The 19,173-nt window shown below is 34.4% G+C and overlaps 1 protein-coding gene and 1 non-coding gene across 4 annotated transcripts in view; both read left to right on the top strand.

The window, feature by feature from the left end:
- LOC123564066 (regulator of G-protein signaling 6-like) overlaps positions 1-11,412 on the top strand; it is a 132,185-nt gene extending 120,773 nt beyond the window's left edge. For 2 of the 3 annotated variants that reach the window (XM_053536711.1, XM_053536709.1), the window contains 3 exons: positions 810-980; positions 6,252-6,302; positions 9,924-11,412. In XM_053536711.1, coding sequence (XP_053392686.1) covers positions 810-980; positions 6,252-6,302; positions 9,924-10,146 — 445 coding nt within the window. In that variant the 3' untranslated portion in view covers positions 10,147-11,412. The remainder of the gene's footprint in view (positions 1-809; positions 981-6,251; positions 6,303-9,923) is intronic. The other variant, XM_053536710.1, reaches the window with a different exon arrangement.
- Positions 1,600-1,761, top strand: LOC123565096 (U1 spliceosomal RNA). Its single transcript, XR_006689089.2, has one exon. It is a non-coding gene; the product is annotated as a U1 spliceosomal RNA (small nuclear RNA).
- Positions 11,413-19,173: the final 7,761 nt, after the last annotated feature.

Here is a 19,173-nt window from a genome sequence, read left to right as displayed (position 1 = left end):
TATATGTTGTAATTATATATTTTGCCATTACAATCTGCTATTAGCCGGCCCTGTAAGCTCAGTGGTTACAGAGCTATGAACTGAGTTTGTGGGTTTCAATCCCTGGATGTAGCCTATGTTCCCCATACCATTTCACAGAAGGCAGTGTGTCTATAACTATTGACCATCTGCCTCTAAGTCATGTTGAGAAGTTTGTTAGTTACTGGTGGAGAACAAGTCAGACAGAATTAAGGAAGACTGGTTAAATTAATTAACCATCATTGCATAACTGAAATGCTGTTGAAAAATAGTATCAGCTGAACAAAAAATGTATATTATTCATCAGCATTGTATATTTCTGAAGCCCGATGTGGTTCTGGGACAATCTGTGTATGAAAAAAATTGGAACCACTGCCTTACTCTTGCATGATCGTAAGAGGCGACTAATAGGGTCTTAACACTTGGTTTTGCAGTAACTCTGTGATTCCAGCAGGTATGCAAATTTTGATTCCATACCTCATGTTTTTATTTCGATGTAAATGAGATGTGGAACCAAAATTTGTAGTCCTGTTTGGCGCCATATAACCTATACTGTGTTGGTGCGCAGTAAAACCCAAATAAATAAATAAATATTTCTGAAATGGCATTTAAGCCCTCATGTTTGTTTAAAGAGTGTTTAACATTTGGAATCTTGGTTTGTGGTGCTCTTAAATATGCATGTTTTTTTTACAAGGAATATATCTTACAGATATTTTATTGTTAATATCAGCAAAAAGTTTTTAGGAAATTTACTCGTAAGATTATCCAAACTATAAAAAATTGTTCTTCAGGTTTTTCAACTTTGGTAGTAACCGTAAAAAGACACCAAGCCCTCTTGTCCGCCGTAGAGGAAGTGCTTCCAGTGACGGGGCAGGAGATAATGATATAGGGGGACCCTCGTACCATTCATATAGTACTGGAAACCTTCGAGAACTGGACGAAAAACCAAAAAGATCTGTCAGGTAAAAAGCTTAATCTCAAAATATCATTCTAACATTTTATCATGCCATAAAACTTTGATACTATTATGCTTATCTACTAGCTGTTCTCTCCATGTCTAGTAGAATGTTGGTCTCATAAAATGGTTTAGGCCAATGGCTGGTTTTAACATGTTATAATGTCCAGTGTTGTTTTTTTTTCTGACTAGATATTTATTTCACAAGGGTTAAACAGTTTTATGTATAGGAGATATCTTTAGCGAGCCAGTGTGTAAAATCAATATAAACAGAGATAACTTTGTTTCACGCCTGGAGAGTTTTATCAGTGTTGAGAGTAAAGCCCCTTTGGGAAGTAGTGCATTCTATTTATAGATATTGACTTAACACTTTTCACATCAAAAAGGTATGAAATATTTCATGTTTTCATAGATTATGGAAAGGGGTTATTTAATTCTATTAAAATTTTCAGTATCTTATAAACGTCTTTATTTTATATGTTAAATGATATAAAAATTGGAAAAGATTGCAGAACAATGGAATTATTGGACATGATTTAAATTTGTGTACTAATTTATTATACTTCTGAACCTTCCGCTATGTCATTGAGATTTGATATAAATACTCTGAAAAACTTAGTAAAATCATACTTACCTGGTACAGGGAATACCGTGATCAGCAAGGCGGTTTCCCCAGAAAGAGGCCCTTCCATTGCACTTCGGTTGGGCTGACGTCTGCGATAGCCCCAAATGTGGGTTACTCGGGTACGCAATTTATTGGTGTGGGGACTGCGTCCGCGCTATCCCTGAAATAAACAAATAATAACAAAAAAGATATTTTGTGGGAAATGGCTACTTTCACTGCAGAGGAAAGTTTATATCATTTTCTGATTAAATAAAAGTAAAAGAAATACTTTTCTTAATGGAAGGAATGCTCAAAAATTACAAAAAAACTGGAAATCACTATAACGTGTTGAAACCCTATTGTCTTAAAAAAAATGAAATGTGTAGATAGAAAAGCAGCATTTTGAACATTTGAAATTGTCTTTTATGTTATGTTTCTTTGACTGATTGACATGTGCTCTATATTTGCAGGAAGATGCATGTTGAATTGATTAGAACAAGCATCATTATGACAGTAGAACTGCTAGCTATAGTTATTAGGATAGATCATATATATTTATGATTGCTTGTTAAATGCTCTTGCTTAGATTTTAAGTACTTGAATTGCATGAATTGTTTTCTTTCAGTAAAAATATTTTACACTCATTAATGCTGATTTCTTCAGATTCCTTAAAACTTTCTGTGATTGCCCTGGATGTACAGGTTAATTTACTCAGTGTTTTGATTTTAGATTTCCAAAATGCTAAAATCCGTTCTGCAAAAATTTAAAAAGTACCATCCTACACGCCCACTTTGACTCTGCCAAATTTTAAAAAGTAACATCCAACAAACCTAATATTTTTTCTGCAAAAATTTGGAAGTTTACCCTACAACCTAAATTTAAAAGTGTCAAGCTTCAAGACTATTATTATTCTGTGGTCCTTCCTAAATCTTGTGTAATGGGATACCGCAAACATTTTAAGTCCCGTAATAAAATCAGGAATTGTCAGTGTATCTGTACTTCATATTTGTAGTAATTAAGTGTTGTTCAAGCTACCAATCTCACAAATAATTTCCCATGGGCACATTGTGTCTCAGTGAAAGAAGTTGGACTGTATTTTTACAGTGCACTTTTCATAGAAAATACATTGGATGAAATGTAGCACATGAGAGACAGTACTTCGGAACTATTTTATCACATCTGTTTGCTATGTGGTTAATGTCAAAGGGGATGGCAAATTATTTTCAAGAATAATTTTCTTGCATTATAAAAATCATTTTGAAGAAATACTACATATTTTCCAACTGCATTGACATAAAAAAGCACTCAGCCAATTTTTTTGTGGCAAGGTTATGATAAATTGTTGCCATTTAGTTTATCATGTTAGATTTCATTGTTGCATGACTTTCAGATGAAAAAAAACAACAACATTATCATATGTTTATGGTAGTAGAATATTATTTTGATAGAATAATGTGAATTTAAGTTTATGTGACAAATAGCTTCTTAGTACACAATTTGTGATACATCTATTTTCCTCTGGGGCTGACTATAAATTTGTCTTATTTTGGCAGTTCTTAGGTCTGTTCCAACCAGGGATGAATAGCATAAGAGATGATGCTGTTTGACAAAAAGTCCAGTACCGCCCGGTCAGTACAGGCCTGACGAATAACAGGCATGCTGGTATAGACAAAAGACAAAAAGTCCAGTACCGCCCGGTCAGTACAGGCCTGACGAATACAGCATGCTGGTATAGACAAAAAGTCCAGTACCGCCCGGTCAGTACAGGCCTGACGAATAACAGGCATGCTGGTATAGACAAAAAGTCCAGTACCGCCCGGTCAGTACAGGCCTGACGAATAACAGGCATGCTGGTATAGACAAAAAGTCCAGTACCGCCCGGTCAGTACAGGCCTGACGAATAACAGGCATGCTGGTATAATATATTACTGGCTGGAATGCAATAATATATGTCCTCATTGTTACAGTACTATATCATTTCTTACAATGTGTAAATTTTACAATGCCACTAGGTAGGTCTCTAAGTTGTTTTTTTTTTCTCCAGGAAAGTATGGTTAATTTATTTATGTGTATTTGATTTAAAACAAGAAAAGAAGTTGTTGATGAGCGTGATTTTTCACAATGTTCAACCTGAATTTATTGGTGCAACTTCACAAAGTCTTTGACTAGCCATTATAAACAACATGTTTATTCACTTTGTATAAAAGAATCTAACGCTGTTTTATTAGCTCACCTGTCACAAAGTGACAAGGTGAGCTTTTGTGATCGCGCGGTGTCCGTCCATCCGTGCGTCCGTCCGTAAACTTTTGCTTGTGACCACTCTAGAGGTCACATTTTTCATGGAATCTTTATGAAAATTGGTCAGAATGTTCATCTTGATGATATCTAGGTCAGGTTCGAAACTGGGTCACGTGCCTTCAAAAACTAGGTCAGTAGGTCTAAATATAGAAAAACCTTGTGACCTCTCTAGAGGCCATATATTTCAAAAGATCTTCATGAAAATTGGTCAGAATGTTCACCTTGACGATATCTAGGTCAAGTTCGAAACTGGGTTACGTGGCGTCAAAAACTAGGTCAGTAGGTCTAAAAATAGAAAAACCTTGTGACCTCTCTAGAGGCCATATATTTCACAAGATCTTCATGAAAATTGGTCAGAACGTTCATCTTGATGATATCTAGGTCAAGTTGGAAACTGGGTCACGTGCCATCAAAAACTAGGTCAGTAGGTCAAAAAATAGAAAAACCTTGTGACCTCTCTAAAGGCAACATTTTTCATGGGATCTGTATGAAAATTGGTCTGAATGTTCATCTTGATGATATCTAGGTTAAGTTCGAAACTGGGTCACGTGCGGTCAAAAACTAAGTCAGTAGGTCTAAAAATAGAAAAACCTTCTGACCTCTCTAGAGGCCATATATTTCATGAGATCTTCATGAAAATTGGTCAGAATGTTCACCTTGGTGATATCTAGGTCAGATTTGAAAGTGGGTCACGTGCCATCAAAAACTAGGTCAGTAGGTCAAATAATAGAAAAACCTTGTGACCTCTCTAGAGGCCATATTTTTCATGGGATCTGTATGAAAGTTGGTCTGAATGTTCATCTTGATGATATCTAGGTCAGTTTCGAAAGTGGGTCACGTGCTGTCAAAAACTAGGTCAGTAGGTCAAATAATAGAAAAACCTTGTGACCTCTCTAGAGGCCATATTTTTCATGGAATCTGTATGAAAGTTGGTCTGAATGTTCATCTTGATGATTTCTAGGTCGAGTTTGAAACAGGGTCAGGTGCGATCAAAAACTAGGTCAGTAGGTCTAAAAATAGAAAAACCTTGTGACCTCTCTAGAGGCCATATATTTCAAGAGATCTTCATGAAAATTGGTCAGAATGTTCACCTTGGTGATATCTAGGTCAAGTTTGAAAGTGGGTCACGTGCCATCAAAAACTAGGTCAGTAGGTCAAATAATAGAAAAACCTTGTGACCTCTCTAGAGGCCATATTTTTCATGGGATCTGTATGAAAGTTGGTCTGAATGTTCATCTTGATGATATCTAGGTCAGTTTCGAAAGTGGGTCACGTGCTGTCAAAAACTAGGTCAGTAGGTCAAATAATAGAAAAACCTTGTGACCTCTCTAAAGGCCATATTTTTCATGGAATCTGTATGAAAGTTGGTCTGAATGTTCATCTTGATGATTTCTAGGTCGAGTTTGAAACAGGGTCATGTGCGGTCAAAAACTAGGTCAGTAGGTCTAAAAATAGAAAAACCTTGTGACCTCTCTAGAGGCCATACTTCTGAATGGATCTCCATAAAAACTGGTCAGAGTGTTCACCTTAATGATATCTAGGTCAAGTTTGAAACTGGGTCACCTGCCTTAAAAGACTAGGTCAGTAGGTCAAATAATAAAAAAACATTGTGACCTCTCTAGAGGCCTTACTTTTCATGGGATCTGTATGAAAGTTGGTCTGAATGTTCATCTTGATGATATCTAGGTCATATTTGAAACTGGGTCAACTGCGGTTAAAAACTAGGTCAGTAGGTCTAAAATTATTAAAATCTTTTGACCTCTCTAGAGGCCATATTTTTCAATGGATCTTCATGAAAATTGATCTGAATGTTCACCTTGATGATATCTAGGTCAGTTTCGAAACTGGGTCACATGCGGTCAAAAACTAGGCCAGTAGATATAAAAATAGAAAAACCTTGTGACCTCTCTAGAGGCCATATTTTTCATGAGATCTTCATGAAAATTAGTGAGAATGTTCACCTTGATGATATCTAGGTAAAATTCAAAACAGGGTTACGTACCTTTGAAAACTAGGTCAATAGGTCAAATAATAGAAAAACCTTGTGATCTCTCTAGAGACCATATTTTTCAATGGATCTTCTTGAAAATTGGTCAGAATTTTTATCTTGATAATATCTAGGTCAAGTTCAAAACTGGGTCATATGAGCTCAAAAACCAGGTCACTATGTCAAATAATAGAAAAAACGACGTCATACTCAAAACTGGGTCATGTGGGAAGAGGTGAGCGATTCAGGACCATCATGGTCCTCTTGTTTGGCCTTCAAAACCTATTGCACTGAGATGCTATTTGTCAGACTATAAATGAAATTTTAAAAGCTTTGTCTTGACATTGTTTAGTAATGTATGTGTTTATTTATATTTTTACTGCATTCAGAACCTCCTATGTGGGATCTGATAGCAGCATATATATGGGGACTTATGACGGGTAGGTACTGCTGTACTTAGTGACTCCCATAAAATTTGGTGTTGCTTAAAATGTTAACCCATATCTATTGTCATTGGCTATTTATTTGAGTGAGTTATACACTTATCTCATAGCTAATTTGAGCACAAGGATGGGGATTTTGTTTTGAGCTTGTTTTAGTTTAGAAATAGCCTCCATTTTCTGGGTAAGGGGCACAGTGTCTGTCAATGAGCATTGTAGTGCAGTAGCACAGTACGGGTCCAAGGATTAAATTTTAAGTGGGGCAGACTGAAGGTAAAACATCTAATATCGTTTGACCACCACTGATTCTTCTAGGGATAATGTCACTAAGTTGCAAAGGAATGGTTAAAGCTGGCAAGTATCCTAGTAACACTGTTTTAGTTAACTGATTGCTATATTTTACTGAAATACTGTTAAAAGGGTGTTAAACCTTGCAAAGAATTAAAAAAAAAAAATACAAAAACATTATAAAAGTGTTTTTTTTCTTCAATGACATAGACTTGTTTCCCAAGGTGCCGTAGCATTATTTCCTGGAAGGAGGAGTTTTGAAGTCATTTTTGCTTCTTTAATACAAAGCGTTTCAACCTTCATGGTAAAAGGTCAATTTATTTTCTTCTTCCATAACAAAATCCTTGTTAACTGATGACAGAGCAAAAAAATTATCACAATCAAAATAAATAAAGAAATTCTTACAAAAATACATTCATTCATAACAGTTAAATTGTTCTGTCAGGAAGTACTTTAAAAGATTGAAGGGTTTTTTTTTGAAGATTTGTTTAAGAAATAATTTATAGCAAAAGAGTGTTTTAACACTATTTATGCACGATGGGCGGTTATTCATTGGGCATAATAATTTCACGAGGGCACAGCCCTTGTGAAATTATTTGTACGACGTATTACCGCCCGAGTGTATAAATAGTGATAAAACACGGTTTCGCTATAAATTATTTCGATTCTAATATGCCCTTAATCTAAAACAGTAGATAAAATGTAAAAGCGCTCTTTCTTGGTCGCAACAAAAATGCCATTCTAGCTTTAGAGTGTTTTAACAGAGACAAGCACATTAGAATTGTCCATATTGTGTAAATATAGGTGTTTTTTGTCACTGTGTAAAGAGATGTGTGTGTCTGTTGATGTTATGGCAATAATTATATATATATGGTAATTATATGTTGTGTATCAGTGATAAACAAGGGAGCACACTGGGAATTATATTTCAGTCTAAGTTTTTTCTCTTATGGTTAAAGGGCATTAATTCAAATCCTTCTGACAACTTCAGGTCGAATTTTATTTATGTGTCTTTATAGAATATCACTTTTGCCTACACATATTTTTCATGAAAGTTCTATTATAAATTACAGTAACGAAAAAATGAAAAGCAACTAGGGGTTGAATAGTTCCTAGTGAAATGCCAGTCAGTTGTGGTCTGCTACTCTAAAAATGGCGCATATTTCACTCTTGTCAGCACAATAAACCTCTACTTTCAGTTTTGATCTGCAAAACCTGCCACCATTAGAGTATCAACATGAAAGCTGTTTCATTGTTCTAGCAGTAAAAAAGTGTGACTAAAGCAATCATTCTATGTGAATTTGCTTAAAAAATGTGAAAGAAAGGATCTGTTTACTGACCTTATTCCTTATTGCAGTTGTATAACATGGAGATTATCCCATGTACTGTAGAAGGGAGGCAATCACAATGTCATGTACTGTAGAAGGGAGGCAATCACAATGTCATGTACTATAGAAGGGAGGCAATCACAATGTCATGTACTGTAGAAGGGAGGCAATCACAATGTCATGTACTGTAGAAGGGAGGTTTTCACATGTACTGTAAAGGGGAGGTTATATCAGGGAGGCTTTTACATATACTGTAGAAGGAAAGTTACCACATATAATGTGTCTGGGAAAAATAACAGTGAGGTAATCATATGTAATATAGAAGGGAGGTAATCGAGAATCAACTGTAAAATGATAATGTCATAAAAAGTAGTAAGTTGAAGTACATGTTTTGTTACAAGTCCCTTTAGGAAGCCACAACTAAACCAAAATGTAATCATATGCCTTATGTTCTAGTATAATATAAAAAGTTGTTTAAAATGTTATCTGATAATATATCAGTTTTCTATGTGACATTGTTTTTACCAATGCATGAAATAGGTGATTTCTGTTTTGCAATGTTGTTATTTTTTTCTGGGAAATGTTTTTTTGTTTTTGTTTTCCAATTCCAACACAATATTTCATCATTATGTTGTTACTGTTCTGTTGGTGTTACTCTATTTAGTGCAGTGCTGTCTGTGTTACTGTGGGTTTTTTTCCGAATTCTTAGTATACCTTGTTCTTCATCTTGTTTGTTTGCACATTTTCTTTTTATTTTCAATAAAACAAAATGACCGTCATCACATGTGTTAGAAAAATTAATAAAAAAAGTTTTCTGTGGAATCAAATTAAACTTTATTATCTGTTTCATTGTATACAAACAGCTGTGTGCAGTGTAGTGGATGTTTTCTATATATTGTACTACTTTGTTTAAGATGTTTTAAAATACTCTGTTATTTTAAGACTTACGTTGCTAAATCTAACACAAACTGTGGGATATATATTCTTCAACAAACAAAGGGGTAGGTGTGCAACAACATGTTAATCTACATATAAGCTTGTTTAGTATCCTCACAGACAAGTAAATCCAAGTACAAAATCCTTGTTGCACTCATTCCACACATGGTATAATATTTATGAGTCACCACGGCTTCTGTATCCACAGAGATCTTTTCCATAGAAACAACATGGTAAAAGAAACCGCTAAATAAAAAATCACTTCTTTACGGAAAGTCATCATTGTCTTCTGAATGTTTAGTTTTCTAAACATTGAAGTACGAAGGCATATACTTTGAAAAAAAAAACAATTTATTTGTTATAAAAAAGGGAGATAATTGCATCCTGTATGCCTTCTGGTACTGATGATAAACCCGGACAGATGATAAAGTCGAACACCTTTGAAATATTCGATTGCAATCGGTTATTTATAAAATTGAACACACCATCTAATAGTTTCCACTTACAACACCAACTGGTGTAAGCAAAAACAAAACTGGTAAATATTCTGTATAAATAAATGACTTGAATAAATTTGTATAAAACATATTTATCCAAAATTACTGGGGAAGGGGATATTTTTTTGTGCATGCTCACTGTAGAAACATGAAGGCCTGACATTTGTTAACTTTTCATTACTTGATCAGGAATGACTGTTGCAGCTTTTTGGGGAAAGTTTCAATATAATAATACCAAGAAAATTTTGTAAATGACAAAGGGTTTGAATTTATCATCATTCAACGTTCTTAAAGTCCCCTTTTTACATACCCCTTTCAGGCCCTCACTTCGTGTGAGTTTGCTTTCTAAATATAAATTTGAATTATATAAAGTTTTCAGCAAAGGTTAAGCTTTATTTTGATACCGACCATTGATTTCAATTTGCAGATATAAAAAAGTTACAGGTAAAAAACCTCATTTTCTGTTCGGGTTTATCATCAGTACCAGTAGTACTTGTCAAAGAATAGACATTGAGATAACATATAAGGGTTTAATTAAAAATTAATGTTTGTTTTTTCGTTGATTCTTGCAGGCAGTCCAACTCCCCATCTGTACGGAGACGCACAGAAAACATGGATGCTGACACCAAAATCACTGCGAGTAATGACCCCCGTCGTCGTAGCAACCTTGAGGTTCCAAGGTCATATCAAGGGGTAAATTCAGAAGGGAACCGCAAGTCAGAATCTGTGTCGCCATGTCTAGCCATCAGTGTTCCTAGAACGAATATAGTTACACCATGGGAGGGCGAATCCTAATCTAGCGATGGTCTAACTTTGATAAACTTACTTTCAGTTTATTTTCACTTTCTTATAATTAACAAATTTCTAGAAAAGTCGAAATATTCAAAGTGATAGGGAGATGTTGACATATATTCACAAAATGTCTAGAAAAGTTATATGCATTCACAAACGTGTGGAAAAATGTTCAATGAAAGAGCATTTCAGATATCAGTATGCATTGTTATGTAAAATTATTGTATATCAGATGCACCATTTCTATATCATTCCATGACTATTATATGTATTGTACTTGTTCTCTGTTAAACAATTTGTTATATCTATTTTTACCCCACTGTTTTCATACTGTTGTTTTGATCTGTGAAGTAAAACACGTGTCCTGTGACAGTTCCGTTACATTTAACTTTCGGGATAGTGAATTTAGCATATTGCTTGCATCATCATGCCAAGAGTTTTGAGAATTCTGTAGCACAACAGTAGCATCTTCTCGTAAAAATGTTTTCTAAAATATATTATGAAAGGTTAAGCTTTGGTGAAAAGTTTAGTCAGGGATCAGGTTACTTTAAAAATGACCAGTTTAGGATGGAGGCAAGAAGTTATGCAAGTTAATTCACAATCAAACACTCCAAAATCATGTGTTAGCAGGTAAAGGAATGACATTGGATATAGTGCCAAGAACCCCTTCTCAGTTGGACATAAAAGTTCAAAGAGAACTTCTTATGGCAAGACTTAACCCTAAATGTGCAGAGTTTTATTGATCTTTGTGTCCAATGAAGACCTTACTAAATAACTGACTTAATAACAATGTACATAATATATTATAGGTCCAGGGTCAGGGTCTACACCGGTTGCAAGATTTGAATATGCCCGTGCATAGCATTTTCAAAAGCGACCTGTCAGACGAGTGCAGGCAAGGTGCTTTAATTGCTGCCCATGTTACTGTGACATGGTCGTTCTTTAACAATATATTAAAACTTTCACCACAGAAACGAGCAATATAATGAGCATGGCTCATTTCTAAGTTACTGTTGTTGGACACATTATGCCCTACCTCTTGGACATAGAAATTTAAACGGTTTTTAGCTTTTTGTAAGAAAAACAACAGCTTCTTAAACCACTCTCAGAAATCTCCTGTATTTGAAAAGAACTTAATTTTGCAAAAGTTATAAAGAAATGTTTACGTCAATTTTAAGATAAGGAGTTTATCAGTAACAAGTTTTTTGATGCTATTTAATTTAGTTCGATCTTACAAAATCTCTGTACTAAGAAATGTTCAAAAACGAACATTTACAAATAGTTTAATTCATGTTTTTTACATATCAGACTTAGATTTCCAAATGTATAAAATTAGACCAGTAAATAGGAAAAGTATTGAGTGTGATATTTTACCCCAGTGATACAAAATTATGAAAACAGTGCCTTGTTACACTGTGACTGATTGTTCTACATATTTTCGAGTTTTGAAATATGCTGAACCACCAGTCACCATGTGTTAGATACACAGTATATGTAAATATACAGTTCTCTTAGTGTGTGAGATAGCTTGGCTCTTTTGTTTATAATTTCTGGGAATGATTCTGTTATTGAAGTTAGGACTGTGTGATTCTACCTGTTTGTATGCTGTGTAACGATTTTAAGATGCAAGATTATATCATTTAAGATGGGCAAATATATTGCAGCATGTTTTAATAGTTTTCATTTGTTTAAGGTAATTAATTAGCAGTTTTTTTCTTGACATTGCAGAAAAAACCACTATAACCTTTACCCTGTTAAAATTCTAAAATGGATTGGTCCAGAATCCAATGTGGGCAGTTCCATTTATTATTTAAGGGGATGTTCACTGAAAGTTTACTGACTGAATAGCGAATAGCGCAGACCATGATCAGCCTGCACTGATATGCAGGCTGATCTTGGTCTGCACTTGTCTCAAAGACAAAATCAAATGCTGCCAGCAGGCTAAAGGTTGAATTGTGGAAACTTTATGCAAATAATTATAATACATTAACTTACATTTGCAAACCAGATGTACTTATTTATAACATCATTTAAGGTCTTTATAAGAGTATGATGTAAACAATTTATTTGCCACGTTGATACATCATGCCAGGATGAAGTGTAATTTACTAAAGCACAGTCTTTCACATTTTATACTTGATGCACATTCTGTATTGTAAATACAAGACATCCTATGTATATGTTGATTAAGCCATTGTTTGCAGACTTGCTAGACATTCTTCATCTGTATATACCTATGTTTCGAGTCAGAAATTTAACATCTTGGCATATTTTTCTGACAGAGTAATGATTTCTGTAAAAAGTTTTCGTAGCAAATTTGGCTATTAATACACAGATACTGTTTCAACTGTTATCACATGATACCTTGTTTTAGAAAACCAGTTACTGTTTAACCCACCTAATTTTAAATAGATTTTTCCATGAATCATTCTAAATCATTTCAAAGATCTCTAAGGGTAGTATTAGAATTTTGTTTTAATTTTCAGGGTATCTTTAATAAGTCTTTTTTTTTTTCTTTTTTTTTTCAAAAATTTATTTTTTATGCCCCCGAAGGGAGGCATATAGTTTTTGAACCGTCTGTCTGTCGGTCTGTCAGTCTGTCGGTCTGTCGGTCTGTCCGCATTTTCGTGTCCGGTCCATATCTTCGTCATCGATGGATGGATTTTCAAATAACTTGGCATGAATGTGTACCACAGTAAGACGACGTGTCGCGCGCAAGACTAGGTCCGTAGCTCAAAGGTCAAGGTCACACTTACACTTTAAAGGTCATTTTTCATGATAGTTGGGCATGTCCAGTCCATATCTTTGTCATCGATGGATGGATTTTCAAATAACTTGGCATGAATGTGTACCACAGTAAGACGACGTGTCGTGCGCAAGACCCAGGTCCGTAGCTCAAAGGTCAAGGTCACACTTACACTTTAAAGGTCATTTTTCATGATAGTTGGGCGTGTCCGGTCCATATCTTTGTCATCGATGGATGGATTTTCAAATAACTTGGCATGAATGTGCACCACAGTATGACGACGTGTCGCGCGCAAGACCCAGGTCCGTAGCTTAAAGGTCAAGGTCACACTTAGACGTTAAAGGTCATTTTTCATGATAGTTGGGCGTGTCCGGTCCATATCTTTGTCATCCATGGATGGATTTTCAAGTAACTACACATGAATATATGGCACAGTAAGACGACGTGTCGCGTGCAAGACCCAGGTCTGTAGCTCAAAGGTCAAGGTCACACTTAGACGTTAAAGGTCATATTTCATGATAGTGCATTGATGGGCGTGTCCGGTCCATATCTTTGTCATTCATGCATGGATCTTAAAATAACTACGCATGAATGTGTGGCACAGTAAGATGATGTGTCGCGCGCAAGACCCAGATCCGTAGGTCAAAGGTCCTAAACTCTAACATCGGCCATAACTATTCATTCAAAGTGCCATCGGGGGCATGTGTCATCCTATGGAGACAGCTCTTGTTCCTCATGAAGATATCTTGGCAAGTGACAGTTTAAAAAAAAAGGATAGTGAAATTTTACTAACTTTTTAATATGAAACAGTTTTATGCTGACTAGGGTATCCTGAAAGTTTAATAAAGTCAAAATTGAATTTTAAAAATTTTTGGGTTTCAGAAATGGCTGAAATTTACAAAGGAAAATACCCTTAAAGCCTTTTGATGATAAGTTTAAAATTATCAGAGTATTTTGAAAATTGAGTAAGTTCCTTTAATTTTATCTTCAGAATTCTTTGGGATTATGACTGTATATTATCAGTGGTATTGTCTTATATTTGAAGAGATATCAAGGAAAAATCTTGTTATGGAAAAGATGGTTATAAATATTTGCATGCAACTTAATTGTAAAAAAGAAAGGAAGTTAGGCCTAAGTTTCTATGCTTTTTTAAAGGCATTATTTTGATCATTGAGTATCACAGAGCAGAGCTCTGTATTCAGTAATTTTAGTCAGTCCACTGCAAGTCTGTGTGGGAATTAAAGCAAACATTATGTCTTATGAAACAGCCCCTTTAAATTTCTGGCCTGAAACATTGGTATATATAGGACCATGTAGATAGTAGTGCCAAAACTTTAAAACCACTGTCATCAAAGTCTGAGAGTAGTATTTTAGGAGACAGAGCGACCAAAATTCATCCACTGTGTTATTACATAATTGCTTCGTTTTGAATTATTCTGAAACTGACAATGTGACACAGTACTGTTACGGCAGAAGTGGTTAAATGTATTTTTACCAAGGTTCGGAAATAAAAGATCTTTTTTTTTATCAAACTCTAGTGCATTTCCATATAAAGTTAAATAATTAACTGTTTTCTATTTTTGTGCCATATGCCAGGTGCAATAAACACATTACTTCTTCATTTCAAATTAAGCATTTTACAGATTTAGCTTTTTCATTGATTTTTATTTCTTTTAGTGAAAAGCACATCCGGCCACACACAAAACACTTTTTGAAAAATATATTAGACATCAAAACATTAATCAACAAAATAGAATTATATTACAATATAAGAATTTAGAGCTAGGATGTGGGATTCAAAACTCCATGCTGCAATTAAGCAGTAATGTGGTTAGGTATGTATCTGAACTAAGCAAAAGAAATATTTTTCAACAAGGGATTAACACAGAGTGTCTGAAAAAAACTTGATGTCACAATCTCTGTATCAGTGGATTGGAGGGGAAACAATCTTCAAAGTTACATTTTAACACAAATGTTATGTACACATTTCTCAAGTTCTGTTTATTTCTAGTCAAATTTCTGTTTTTAAAGCGTAATTGCCAAAATGCATTTGTGCAATATATATCGAATGTGTTCTGAATTTTTTACACTGCACATTTATATGTTACTTGCCAGATATTTTACAGAATATATGCTTATTTTCTAACTTTGCAATGCAAATTCTCTTGAATTGTAGTCATGTACTTTTTATACTCCTCTGGTTTATTCAACTACCTGTTGTCATTGTCTGATATTGCAAAAACACAACCATGTGCACATGATATGTGGTCAATGTCTGACATTGCAAAATCATGATCTGTGGTCAATGTCTGACATTGCAGGAAACACCCATGTGTACATGATCTCATGTCACATTGCATAAAACATATTTTTAAAGGGGCAGTTGATCATTATGAATAAACTTTGTTTTAAAAAGTAGGACCAAAAACTGAATACATAATTATCTACCATATTGTAACTGGAACATCTACTTTACCCTATTTTGGAAAAAAGCTGTACTGGAGAAAATAATGGTGATTTGCTTCTGATGTGTTATAACTAACATATATGATAATTACTTTTTGACATAGTTACATTTAAAGGGAAAGGCAATATTGTTCTTATGTTAATTCCGTCTGGTGAGATTTCTGAAAGAATCTTCAAAATCTGCTTAAAAAAGAGAGAAAGTTAAGAGCATTTCACTATTTGATCAAAATAGTGGTCATTTTGTTTCCATGGCAACAAAAAAACAATGGTGTAGAGACCGTACCATAGCTCTTCGCATACTTTGATTTTTCAAAATAAAGTGATTTTTACAAGTGCACCGGTTACGATAAAAATGTAAACAACGGACTCTGTCTATGAAACTTTGAAATGAATGAATGACAGTCGATCTCAGTCATAATACTGATTGACAGTGAATGCTAATGACTCCATGTGTTGCAGAAAGGTATTTAGTTTATAACTGTAATTTCCCATCAATTGAAATCCTCTCAAAACTGGTAAAATAATTACTTATATTTTGACAAATCTCATTGTCTTTGCCGTTCGGCAGCTGCAAAAAGGGCAAATATAAAAGATTCAGTGTAAGTAATATTTCACTGGTACTGCCAGTTAGTAAGTTCATACTCTGAACAACACGTCAGAGAAATTTGGGCAGATTTGACCAATTATGACGTTGGCAGCATTAGATTATATTTTTTCTTTACACAAAAATTGCCGTTAGGTAACAAAGCGAATACGCCGATAATCCGGAGTTCACCGATTATTGTTCCAGTTCACGCAATGTAATCCAGCAATTGAACTGCATAGCTATTAGCTACTGCTGTTATAGGGAAGTGGTAGAGTGTCTGCCTTAGGGGTGAGAGGTCCTGGGTTCGAGTCCCAGTTAGAGCTTAACTATATAGATTCTGCTAAAGCATAGTTTTGCTGTTAATAGACTGTTCCAGATGTTCTAAATTTTTAGCACACAGTATCATGGATCAGTATTTAGCAATCCAGATCAAAGTTGAATGTTAAATCAAATGCACCCAATTAGAAAATATTGACTATATTATGTCCCTTTGATGTTTATGCTCTCCATGTTCAAGAAGAGTTACATTTCCTTGATCACAAAATTTTCGTTATCATGAAAATATTAAATGCTCATAACTCCGCACTTCTGGTTAAAATATTGTCTATATTTCTGTTTTTGAGAAATATATGGACATTTCTCTTAATTTCAAAGCTTTTTAACTCCAAACCTATGATTTGAAAAACTTAGGTACTATCTCTAAATGGTGGATTCATAAATTTCTAAATACATATCTTATTTCTGTAACATAATTTCTCTACTTTTTTCCAGCTTCTATGAAAGAAATTGCCATGTTTTGCATCTTACACTGAATAAATATATGAAGTTAATCTATTTAAAAGGTTATTTGCTAAATAAGGAATTCAGCAGTGTGTAAATGACGTCATAAACACACTAAAACGACTGCCTCCATGTTCAGCCATTTTCTTAATTTCAAACTGCTATATCTTTTTCAATAGTGATCCGATTTTAAAAATTCTTCCAGCATTATGAAAGGCTTAAGGATAAACTTATTTTCAGGCATTCCTTGCCCTTTTACTGATATGTTTACACATGTTTTTATGTTCTTGTTATGTTCCATTTTGTTTGTTTTGATTGCACCATTCCTGTTACAATTTTATTTTTACTTTTTACAAAGTTTATTTTTTATTATTTACACCAACTGTTGAAATCCAGTATATTATTATAGAAGTTTTTAGCCAGTTTTATCTTGAAAATTTTTGAAGTGTTTGTATGAAGTGCGATTAAAGTCTGGTTGGTTATAGGAACATACACTAAAATTATCTGTGGAAATTATCATCAAATTTTGATATTTGAATTTAATGCCATACCAATTTTAATGTAGTTGCATTGATTTAGCCCTAGCAAGGCACATCAATTGCAGTTAGATATTTCCAAAACTCAAACTTTCTGAGAGCCCGCCAATTTAGCTCAATAGGAAGAGCGCAGAGCTACGAATCATGGGGTCTGCCCAGGTGAGTGACGATTTGATAAAAGACGTGTCTGCAAACATTTCATCCTCTACATGTGGAGAAGTTGGCTGTTACTTGCAGAGAGCAGATTAATATGGATACATAATCCAGGAACACTGGTTAGATTAATTGCTTGCCATTATATATTAACTGAAATACTGTTGAGAAAATGGCTCAAAACCAAAACAGACAAATCCATGAGAATTTGCTTTCTGCATTTTCGATGTGGAGAAGTTCTCATGCTTTCTTCATCTTCCATATGGAGAAGTTGCTCTTTGCCTTCTTATAGAAAAAAGTATTTTAAAGTAATCCAGGAAATGCAACTGCTGTTACAGCGCAGAAATGTCGTACAATCTAGCAGCTGAAATACTGAAGATTATCAAGATTATCCCTATAAAGGTAGCTTTGTAAAATTTTATACCCATTTATTGTGCTCCGTATGTTATGTATATGGTATATGTTATGATACAAGTCTCAGTTAACATGTTAAATTGTGTTCACATTAACTTTTGTTTATAAATTTGTTCAAATTTTACTTATGTGATATCTATACATGTACATTATGCTGTGGGAGAATGTAAGAAAGTTTGTAAATGAGAAATACAGATCTTTTGATATATCAACTAGAAAGTGTATACATAAATATTCAGGTAAACACCACTATCTGTGTTGTTTTTCATTTATTTCCGCTGTGCTGTTTCTCAGTTATGAGCAACCTTTTAACACGATCAGATGTCTAGGATAACCTTCTTCCCATATTTTCCAGTATTCTTTGGCACAAGGACCATGCTCTAAAATAGATGTGTTGATAGAACATGGATGCTCGTGCTGTGTGACACTGGTGCTTGTGCTATGTGATGGTATGACACAGCGGTGCAAGTCCTGTCTGTTAAATGACCCTTTTATAATAAAACATGTATACTGGAAAAGAAAAGTACATACTATACCTCTTGATAATTAATATTCCATCGTCTTGCTTTGCTCTAAGTTTAAAACAAGAGCACCGCCTTGCGGGTGCTGACGCTCATCTGATTTTTTTTTTTGTGTAATGGAAATATTGTCCTACCCATGATTTTCTAAGTCTAAAAAGGGGCATCATTCTTGCAAAAAGCAGGATAGAGTTATGTTTCTTGATGTTCAGTGTCCACTTATGATGGTGAAAAACTGTTGCAAGTTTTAAAGCAATAGCTTTGATAGTTTATGAGAAAAGTTGACTTAAACATAATACTCAACCAAGAAAATGATTTTCTAAGTCCAAAAGGGGCAATAATTATTGCAAAAAGCAGGATGGAGTTATGTTGCTTGTTGTACAGGGTCAGCTTATGATGGTGAACAAGTGTTGCAAGTTTCAAAGCAATAGCTTTGATAGTTTAAGAGAAAAAGTTGACCTAAACATAAAACTTAACCAAGAAATCTGATATTTTCTAAGTCCAAAAGGGGCCATAAATCTTGCAAAAAGCAGGATGGAGTTATGTTTCTTGCTGTACAGGGTCAACTTATGATGGTGAACAAGTGTTGCAAGTTTTAAAGCAATAGCTTTGACAGTTTAGGAGAAAAGCTGACCTAAACATAAAACTTAACCAAGAAAACTGATTTTCTAAGTCCAAAAGGGGCAATAATTCTTGCAAAAAGCAAGATGGAGTTATGTTTCTTGATGTACAGGGTCTGCTTATGATGGTGAACAAGTATTCCAAGTTTCAAAGCAATAGCTTTGATAGTTTAGGAGAAAAGTTGACCTAAACATAAAACTTAACCAAGAA

The sequence above is a fragment of the Mercenaria mercenaria genome, chromosome 2, assembly GCF_021730395.1.
Source record: "Mercenaria mercenaria strain notata chromosome 2, MADL_Memer_1, whole genome shotgun sequence".
Lineage (NCBI taxonomy): Eukaryota > Metazoa > Mollusca > Bivalvia > Venerida > Veneridae > Mercenaria > Mercenaria mercenaria.
This window is presented reverse-complemented; position numbering and strand designations above follow the sequence as displayed.